The sequence below is a fragment of the Ailuropoda melanoleuca genome, chromosome 8 (genome assembly GCF_002007445.2).
Source record: "Ailuropoda melanoleuca isolate Jingjing chromosome 8, ASM200744v2, whole genome shotgun sequence".
In the NCBI taxonomy this organism is placed as follows: Eukaryota; Metazoa; Chordata; class Mammalia; order Carnivora; family Ursidae; genus Ailuropoda; species Ailuropoda melanoleuca.
Genome location: NC_048225.1, coordinates 126,903,612 through 126,913,335, shown reverse-complemented (window position 1 = coordinate 126,913,335; position 9,724 = coordinate 126,903,612). Strand labels below are relative to the sequence as shown.

General features: G+C 59.6%; 1 protein-coding gene across 1 annotated transcript in view; it reads right to left on the bottom strand.

Annotated features, from left to right (window-relative positions):
- Nucleotides 1-5,762: 5,762 nt before the first annotated feature.
- The window catches only part of ETV3L (ETS variant transcription factor 3 like), a 5,250-nt gene continuing 1,288 nt past the window's right edge, over nt 5,763-9,724 (bottom strand). The window contains exons 4-5 of the mRNA XM_034667683.1: nt 9,290-9,577; nt 5,763-6,841 (exon numbers count right to left, since the gene is read on the bottom strand). Coding sequence (XP_034523574.1) covers nt 6,261-6,841; nt 9,290-9,577 — 869 coding nt within the window. The 3' untranslated portion in view covers nt 5,763-6,260. The remainder of the gene's footprint in view (nt 6,842-9,289; nt 9,578-9,724) is intronic.

The window sequence follows — 9,724 nt, the reverse complement described above, 5'->3', positions numbered from 1 at the left end:
TATTTTGTGGTGTCGTTAACTAAAGCAAGACCCAGAAAGGAAAGGGGAGCGAGGGGCAGCCCGGGTGTGGAGACACAGAGCCCCACTGGGGCAGGACGGTTCGAGGGGCGCGTGCACACGGTCCGCCCCAGCAGAGATGCTCGGCGGGCAGTTGGACCGAGGAGCCTGGAGCTCAGGGCGGAGGTGAGGGCCGGCCGTGCAGACGTGGGCAGGGTCAGCATGTAGTCGGTGGTCGGGGCCACGAGAGAGGACAGAACTGAGGCGGCCCAGGAAGCAGATGCAGTGTGAGCAGAGCTGTGGCCAGAGCCCTGGAGACCCCTGAGAATGGCGGTGCAGAGGGGACCCTGGAACAGAGTTTGAAATGGCACATCTTAGGGATGGGAGACCTGGAGGGCTGGAACAAAGGTCATCAACAACGGTTCATGCAGGGAGAGGCTGGACAAGACAAGGACCACCTTGTTGTCACTGGATCCAGAAACACAGCACCGCCCCCTTCCGAGTCCCGAGTCCCGACGCGGCCTTGGACTCCTCAACTACTGGCTTCTCAGGTGCTGCCCCAGTCACTTAGGTGGAGTTGGCAGGAGAAGGGACATCTGCCTGACCTTCCTCGTCTGGTGGGGGCAGGGAGGGCTGTGTTGCTGGGGAGGCAGCGCTCCCCCACCCCGTAGGACTGGAGGAGAGACCCAGCAGGGGGGGGGGAGGGGAGGCCTGCTGGGAAATGGGGGGACCACCAGGAGGAAACAGTGGGATGGGAGTGAGAGGGAGGATTTCGGCAGATCTACTGGCCAGCCTGGGAGCTCAGGGAGGTGGGGCGGCAAGGGCTCTGTGGCAACACCAGGTCCTGCGGGGGGAGGGGGGAGCGGATTTCCCCATCAGCCCCCAGCCTGCGACCAGAACACGTGACTGTGACAGATGCATGGCACACGGCTTCTCTGTTCCTAGTGATTCAGGACACTTCCTGCTTGGGGACCTAGAAACCTTAACTGGAGGCCATTGGCCTCCTGGGCTTCACCTCCAAGTGCCGGCGGTGGTCTGCGGTGCCCGTGCTGCTTGGGAGGAAAACCTCTGGCCCAAGGGTCTCAGCCACTGAAATTTGTGCGGTGGCTTCCTGGGCTGAGCCCTGAGCCCTTCGGGGAGGGCGGCATGACTGCTCTGAGCCAGAGCTGAAGGATGGAGCAGGGAAACGGGGACAAAGTGTATCGATTAGCTATGGATGAACACTTGGAATGGAAATACCAGCTCTCAGCCCAAGTGGGGGGCGTGTCTTAATGGAAATAATTTAATTTACCTTTTTAACAGTAAATGAGATAAGTGACGCCTAGCCTGGAATGTGTTCTTCCCCCTTTTTCTCAAAGCCTTCTGAAGAGCTTTTTTGCTTTCTGTCTGTCCGTCTGTCTGTCTCTTTTTTAAAGTAGGCTCCAGGGGCTCCTGGGTGGCTCTGTTGGTTAGTGTCTGCCTTCGGCTCAGGTCATGACCCCGGGGTCCTGGGATCGAGCCTCACGTTGGGCTCCCTGCTCCGCGGGGCGCAGGGAGCCTGCTTCTCCCTCTGCCTGCTGTTCCCCTGCTTGTGCTCTCTCTCTGTCAAATAAATAAATAAATAAAATCTTAAAAAAAAAAAGAATGGTTCAGTGGGTTTTCTGGACAGATTACAGTGGACAATGCTGAAAATCAACTCAAGTTCTTATAAAAAAATAAAAAATAATCAAAAATATAAAGTAGGCTCCACACCCAGTATGGAGCCCATAGGGGGATTGAACTCAAGACCCTGAGATCCAGACCTGAGCTGAGATCAAGAGTTGGACACTTAACCGACTGAGCCACTGAGGCGCCCCTGCTCTCTCTTTCTTTACCTATTTCTATTTCCTCTCTCTGTCCTTACTTGGCCATATGTGAATTTAAAATATCTTTTACTTCTTTTTATTTTTTTTGAGATTTTTAAAAAAAAAGTTTATTTATTTAAGCAATCTCCATGCCCAGCGTGGGGCTCGAACTCACAATCCCGAGATCAAGCAGCACAGACTAAGCCAGTCAGGAGCCCCTAAGATATTTTCAAATATCGTATGAGTGAGGTAGTCCTTGTCCCCAGTCTTAAAACAGGGGCGTAAGGATTAGAACAGGCAAGCAAGCGTCCGACACCCAGTGGCCTCACTGTTTACTAAAGACGGGCAAGGCAGAGCGGGGTGGGCGGAGGGGGGGCGAGGCTCAGGGAGAGCCGCTTCCCTGCTGTTGACACCGTCTACGGGGCCTCGGAGCCGGCTGACTGTCTGCACCCCGGCTCGGCCACTTGCCGGGACCGTGGCCCTGAGCGGGTGGTTTCCCTCTCTGTGCCCTAAGTCCTCATCCGTAACGTGGGACGAGCCGATGTGTGCAAAGCACGTACCGACGTGGCTGGTTCAGGGTGAGTGGCCTGTAAATGTGGCTTTTTACAATAATGTAGTCTCTCTGAGGACAGCTGGGCAATATGCGTCCACAGCCATTAAAATGTCGTGATTTTGGGGGCGCCTGGGGGGCTCAGCCAGTGGAGCATCTGCCTTCGGCTCAGGTCATGATCTCAGGGTCCAGGGATCAAGCCCCACGTTGAGCTCTCTGCTCAGCGGGGAGCTTGCTTCTCCCTCTCCCTCTTCCCTCTGCTTGTGATGTCTCTCTCTGTCAAATAAATAAAATCTTTAAAAATAAACAAATAAAATGTCGTGATTTTTGAGCCAGTAATTTCCCTGAGGATGTGTCTCAAGGAATTAATTCAAAAAAAGAAAAACAGAGGATAACTTCGGACAAAGGTTCTGAAACCATTGTATTTACAAAGCAAATAACCAGAAACAACCCAGAAGGCCAGCGAGAGGCATGGTCAAGCATAGGCCGCATCGGCATGCCCGAACATTCCAACGCAGTCCGAAGGCCCATGTCCGCTCTCCACGCTCGGCAAAGTGTTCGTGAAGTAACACCCCACGAGGAAAGTGGTCACGGAACTGTGTGTGTTTTGATAACTTTGCTAACAGTTGGCACGTATTGCCTGGCTGTTTGAGTGTGGGGGTTAGAAATGCCTTCTTAAGATTTCCTTTCGGGTATTTTAAAGTAGGTTGATCACTAAACAAAACGTGTCTTTAAATTCGGTGTTGGACATGATGCCGAAAGCGTGCCACTCCAGCGCTCCGCACGCGCTCAGAGCCCGCGGCCCTGCCGGGGTCACCTGCTCTGCCGGCCGCTGGCGACCGTGGCTTGGACACCTCACTGAGAAGCATCTCAAGGGCGGTCTCTTGAACCCCAGTGCCTGGCAGCACACAGTAGGCGTTTAAGAAACGTTCTCTGAATTATTGTGTGTGTGTGTAACACATACATGGAACTGGAATTTTCTTCTCCCCTCTTGGGCAGGGTCCTCATTTGGGAACAAAAAAGGGAGAGGGGAGGGATGGTCCTCACTGCCACCCACAATTCAGGCCAGCAAACCACGTGCTCTTGTTTTTAAATCCCAAGGCCTCTGGCACACGCACATCCAGGTTCTAGTGACAAACACCTTCCCTGTAAGGAGTGCGTGCCGCGCCACCCCGAGAATCCCGGCTGCGTGGGGGACACACCATTACTGACCTCAGGCTATCAGATGGCAGCCCAAGCCGACGTCATCAGGCGCCCAAACGCACGCAGACAGTGAAATGGCTGCTACCGCGGTCATATCACAAGTCACACGGGAATAATGGAAAATTTCCCTCTCGATATGTAATATGCTCTTATTTCTATGGAATTTGAGGGCCTCTTAAGCTCTCAGTCCACGTGATTGTGGTGAGATGGGCTAGCTGGGGAGCTTCCGTTTCACCTGTGACTTTGGACAAGACTCTTCCCCTCTGCCTCCCTCGGGTCTCAAGTTCGTGGAGCTGGGTACGTGGCTTCCTCAAACTCTGCTGGAACCCACGAGTGTTCCTGTCTTTGGTGTGACAGAGCCCAGGAGCAGGGCTGGTCGGGGCGCTGACTTGGCGAGTCTTCTCCTGGCTCCCCTGCTCCTGGAAGATGCTGGGTACCCACTCTGCGCTCTCCCAGCAGAGGCTGACGGCCACAGGCAGCCAGACCGTGTGATGTCAGGGTTGATGGCTGCACCCGACTGTCCCAGAGGAGCTGGTAACCGGCCATCCGTAGTCACATGAGACCTGCGGACCCTTTGGTGGCTTGTCCGTCATTTGCTAAGGGGGTTGGAAATGGACGGTTTCATAAAGTGTTTTTATCCTGAAACTCCCTTCCTAAGCTGAGAAGACTCCAGGGCGCCCGTCACCCTTTGGCCTCAAGCCTAGCCCCCTCCCTGGGCTGTGTCCACCTGCCGGTCCCCCTGGGAGTGTGTGTGTCGCAGGTGGAGGCTCTGGCCACCAGAGGGCACTCTCATGACGGGGAACCCCTGCGGCTTTCTGTGCTGGGGAGCCCATCTGGACTTGCTGAGGCCACCCTCTGCTTGAGTGATTCCCAGCCAGGGACAATTCCCTCCCCCTAGGGACAGTTCACAGCGTCTGCCGGGGGCAGGGGGGTGCTGCTGCTGGCGTCTGGAGGCCAGGGACGGATGCACTGAGCATCCCGGAATGCACAGGACGGCTCCCACCACAGGGTGTGATGATGCCCCAGACGGCGAGAGTGCCAAGGCTGAGAAGCTCTGCTTTACGAAAAACGGAGAGCACGATCCCGGCAGGGTATGTCTCCTGGAGCCGACCCGTCCCGGTTCACCTCCCCCAAAGGGAACTTCTAGATACTGACTGACAAAGAGTGCTCATTGCCTGAAACGCGGGGGTCACAGAAAGGGCAGGTAAGGCAGGGGGCACACAGGGTCCCCAGTATGGGACCCTGTCCATGGGGTTGGCTCTCTGGACAGCACCCAGGCCCCCTGACAGTGCGAGCCAGTTCCCTGTGCTGTAGGAACAACCCTAGCTCTCTGTCTCCCAGCCTGGGCAGGGTGAGGGGACGCCCCGGCCTGGGGGCGCCTCCTTCCCACAGGGCTGGCGACAGGCCTGGGCTTTGGGAGCTAGGAGAAGCAGTTTCCACGAAGCCCCTGACACCTCCTGGGAAGGAGACATCTCGGGCAGGGAGGCGGAGCTGGCACTCCCGGCCTGTACCCGGCCTGCCAGCCAGGGGCTGGGCTCCCTGCCCATCTCAGCCTCTGTGGGGTGAGGGCCTGACCCCGAGCCACTCTGGGGCTCTCCCTCTCCTTCCCCACACATCTGCCACAAAGAAGGACAGGGAGGCAGCAGAAAGCAAAGTGCACCCCCCACCCTGCAGGAAGCACACTCCTTGGATGAGGGACTGGGACCCTCTGTGCTCCCTTAGTTCCCACTCCACATCCTAGAAAGGAAGTGGAGACGGGTCCTAAACCTGTCATTGGCAGCCTAGAGACAGGAGAGCAATCAGGTTTGCTCGCCTTGGCTCCTGGAACATTCTGTCCTGTTGGCTTGTCCCTTGTTGAGCAAAAGCCCCTCTCTTGCGTGTCCCCCTCCCCTAGCCACCTGAGGCTTCCATCAGCTTGTCATTCTGAGGACCCAGGAGAGAGCAAGGGGACCCTGCCGTGGCCCTCCTTCACCCAGGCCCCTTCGACTCTGCTCAGAGGTCCACGCCGGGATCTGAGGGTGGTTCTGAGAACGCCCTGCTCTGCACTCAGGTTCCTTCCACATGGCTGGGGTGGCTCCTCGCCACGGCTTCCTTCAGCCTCTTGCTCTGGGGGGGATGATGGCGGCCCCTTTCTCCACCCCGCGCCCCCTCCCATGCATGAGAATCTTGGGTGGCGTTTAGCCTCGCACCAGATCAGGGTGGCAGGAACCAGGATGCGGCAGGGGTGGCCAGCCAGGAGGGCAGATTGCCAAGGGCGTTTTATTCACGGTCTGCAGGGCACGATCACAGAACTGAGGCCAGTGCCTCCCTGCCCCAGGCCCTCGGGTCTCAGGGGGATGACGAAGGAAGGACATGTCTGCGTGGACAGGAGCTCCCAGGGCTGACCGAGAAGCGCATGGAGGGCTGGACAGAGACTGGGGCTGTGGCCTGGAGGAGGGGTCTGGGCCCGACACTCAGGGGCACACCGACTCCTGACCCCCCACCCCAGATGCCCACTTTCTCCCTCATGTGGGTAGCTGTGGGGTGCTTGGCTCCCTCAAAGAAAGTGGAGATTAAGAATGTCTCCTTAATTAACCTTATTAACAATTCGGTGGGAGGGGAGGAGGCCCCCTGCCTCAGTCTTTTCCACCCCTGCAATGCCCCCCACCCCCTTTGTCCAACTCCACCCCTTCAAAGCTTCCTGTAATTTAAACCCGTTTCCAGGCTGGGCAAGGCGCAAAGCCAGAAAGGAAGTGGACAAGAGGAGGGATGGAGTTTGGGGGACCCCCACCTCCCATCTTCTCCCCACCTAAGGAGGATCCAAGGGCCACACTGCCTTGAAGTTCTCCAGCTGGGGGGGACACAGGACTTTTGTCCCTAGTTTTGGGTCCATGAATGTCCGAGGAGAAGCCCTCCCTGGGATCCAGGCGTCCCTTTGCCCCCATCATGGGATGGGGCTTTACCTCCAGCCCCTGGGACCTCAGGGGCCAGAGCCGGAGCCTCTCGCCAGCCCCCTGTCCCAGCCCAGCCAACAGGGGGAGCCCTGGAAAGGGGCGGGTCACTGGGGGGCACCCGGGCCCTGGGAGCACCGTGTCTGGCTTGGAGGACCCTGGGAACTGCTGCTCTGGGGGGACAGAGGGCAGGAAGGGCCCTGAGAGGCGAGTCCAGTTGGAGGGGAGGGAGGGCAGGAGGGGAGGGGTGAAGGGGGCAAGACTGGGCAGCTTGTCTTGGGGGCTCCCCAGAAGGCAGCAAGGGCCAAGCTGGCAGGCGGCTGGGAGAGAGCCAAGGCCTGGAGAGAGAGAGAGAGTGGGGGGGGGTATCAGGAGGGATGCCCCGCATCTCCACCCACTTCCCATTTCCTTTTCCTCTTGCTGGAAACTTCTTCTTCCCACTGTGCACCTTCCTGTTTCCTTTGCTTAGAGTCTATTTCCTGGGGGAAGCCTGGGTGCGCCCCTCGTGGCCCCTGCACCTCTCCTGGGGGCCCTTGGCCCCGTTCGAGCCGGGGCATTTGTGTGGTTGCATCTCCGGCTCTGAGGGGACCGGAGCCCTGCGTGCTTGGTGCTTGGCTCTCCCCTGCCCCGGCCACGCCTGGCGCTTCCTCGGAGCTCAGTACAGTGTGTGGACCGACTTAGAGGGAGACATTCTTTGCCGAAACTCCGTGATTCCTGTCCTCGCTTTGTCTGGCCTGGAGCCGAGGGCTGAGGCTCTAGCGTTGGGCCCTGGCCTCCATGCTGTTCTCCTCACCCGCACGGGCCCCTCTGCCCGGAACATGTGGGGGCCCAGCCTCGCCCTTCTCCGGCTGCCTCTGCTCCCCCAGGAGCCTCCTCCTCTCCTCCCCTCCTCCCACACCTGCTCTGCGGGCATCCCGCCACGGGATGCCCAGCCCTGGCCCGGGTCTCGGGGTGAGCCATAGAAGCTCACACCACTGTCTATATTTCAAAGGGCCCAACTCCAATCCCTGCAGGTCCTTCCTGAGCAAGGCCACCTCGTGCAAGTGGAAAAGCAGGGTGAGAACATCGGTGGGGGGAGCTGGAGTTGATAGAAACTGGAAAAGCACATTAGCTACGGTTTCACACACGCCCGGCACACTAGAGAGGAACGCTGTTTCTGAAGTCGGAACTCTGAAGGGGAAAACAGAAGACACGGTCCTGCACGGGGAAAGCTGCACCCTGCCCCGGGTCACCGGGGTCACCGTCCTCCTCTGGTCTTCCCAAGGGGGCCGGGCCCCGGCTGTGTCTGCGGCTGCGTCCACCCTGGGCAGCATCCGCCCTGGGCAGCGTGCGGAGGAGATGGTTCTAAGCCTGCGTCCCCCTCTCCCTTGCTTCCCTGCACTAGCCCCGCACCTGCCGCCTCTGCTTCAACGGCCCTGGCCACTCTCCGCAGCAGCGTCCTCTCCTGGCACCGAGGCCCTTAGTGGAGGTGGTGGCGAGGGGCTGCTCGAGCCTTCTGGAAGCCCAGTCCAGAAGTGGGGCCTGTGGCTGCCACCAGCCTTCTGGCGACCTAAGCCAGGCAGGGCATTGTGCGTGTGCCCACAGAGGGCAGGGAGGTGCGCAGGGCTCACACCAAGCTGGGGCTCGCCAGGGACACTGTTTTCCCCAGGAGAAAGCTGTGTGCCCGAGGCATCCCCAGGGCCGGGAGGGGGGTGGGGGCTGGAAGAGCAGAGGTGCTGTGCAGGCTCTGTCTTGCTCCAGGGGCCGACCGGTGGCCAGGCGAGTCCCGGCGTGCCCTGGGCTGCCCACACCCACAGCCTCAGCATGCTCCGGGGTGCAGAGCCAGGCCCGTCTGGGTCCCCAGCTGCCTGCACTGGGGTAGGGCTAAGGCCAAGGGTCTTTATTGCATGAAATTGCCAGAAGACGCGGGGTAGGTCTGGGAGCTCAGTATAAAGCCTCGGGCTGCTCAAAGGTCTCTGTGATCTTCCTCACAGAGAATCTGATTTTGTCACCTCCCTGTTTACAGCCCTGGGAGAGCTGGCCTCTGCCTACATTTCCACAGTCTCCTCCAGGGATTGCCCCTGGGACCTCAGGGCCACGCAGGTCTTTCCCAGAACCTCTCTCCTGCCCCAGGGCCTTTGCACACACCGTTCTCTTCTGTTGGGCCTCCTTCTCGACCTGGTACCCGTGCCTTGGTTCTGGTCCCATCAGCTTCTGCCTGGGTGATCCTCCCAGGCCTCCTCCAACCCCGACTCTACATACAACCCAAGTCATCTTCCTGAGATGAAAATCTCAATGTGCCTGTCCCTCCTGGGTGCCTCCTGCCCACGGGGTAGAGTCTGACCCATTGGCGTGGCTCCGAGCGTCCGAGACAGGACACCAGCTGCTTTGCCAGCTTCGTCTGCGACCCCCCCCAACCCCATGCCCATGGCATCCCTTTGTCTTAGAGCATGGGAAGCCCCCAGGGGTCCTTCAGCTTTGCTGCAGTGGTCGCAGCTCTCTGCTGTACCAGCGCTCCTCCCTCTGCGTGGGCACCGTCTGCACCTGCTCCGCCTGCCCGGGGGTCGCCCTCCTGCGGGACGCCCGCTCCTCTGCGTTCCCGGGGCACCTGCGCTTCCCTGAGTCTCCGCACTGGCCACCGACTGTCCGAACCCCCACACCTGGGGAGCAGCTGGCGCTCGGTTTGTGGAAGGATGAATGGTGTGTTCTATCCCTTGTCTCCAGCCTCCCTCCCATGCGCTCCGCGGGGCGGGCCTCCCCTCCTCTGCTTCAGATTCACCCGGCCCTGCCCAGTCCCAGGCACTCACGGGGGGCGCCGCTGCCGCTCCCCTTCTTGTCCTCAGTGGCCTCTGGCAGCCCTTGGAGGGTCTGGTGTCCAGCCAGTTGCTCCACCGTGGCCCGCTGGGCAAGCAGCACGCTGTGCAGGAGCTGGGGGGTGAGAAGCAGGGGTGGGGTGGGAGGGCTCTGCCGGCCTCCGTTCCCCAATTCACACTGTGCCAACAACTCGTTAACACAATGGAATAGTCTCAGAATGGTTGTTAAATGGCCACCGCCCGAGCGCCCAGGGGCCTCCCCTGAGAACCCCACCGCTGAAGCTGAAGGAGTGAGCCAGCAAGGAAGGAGCCGCCCTCGCCCCCAGGTGCGTGATTCAGGGCGCCACCCCTGCCCCTGGGCACTCAGGGACTAGAAGGCAAGGGGAGAGAAGGTGGCAGCGGACAGCGAGGCGGGGGAGGGGGGGCTCC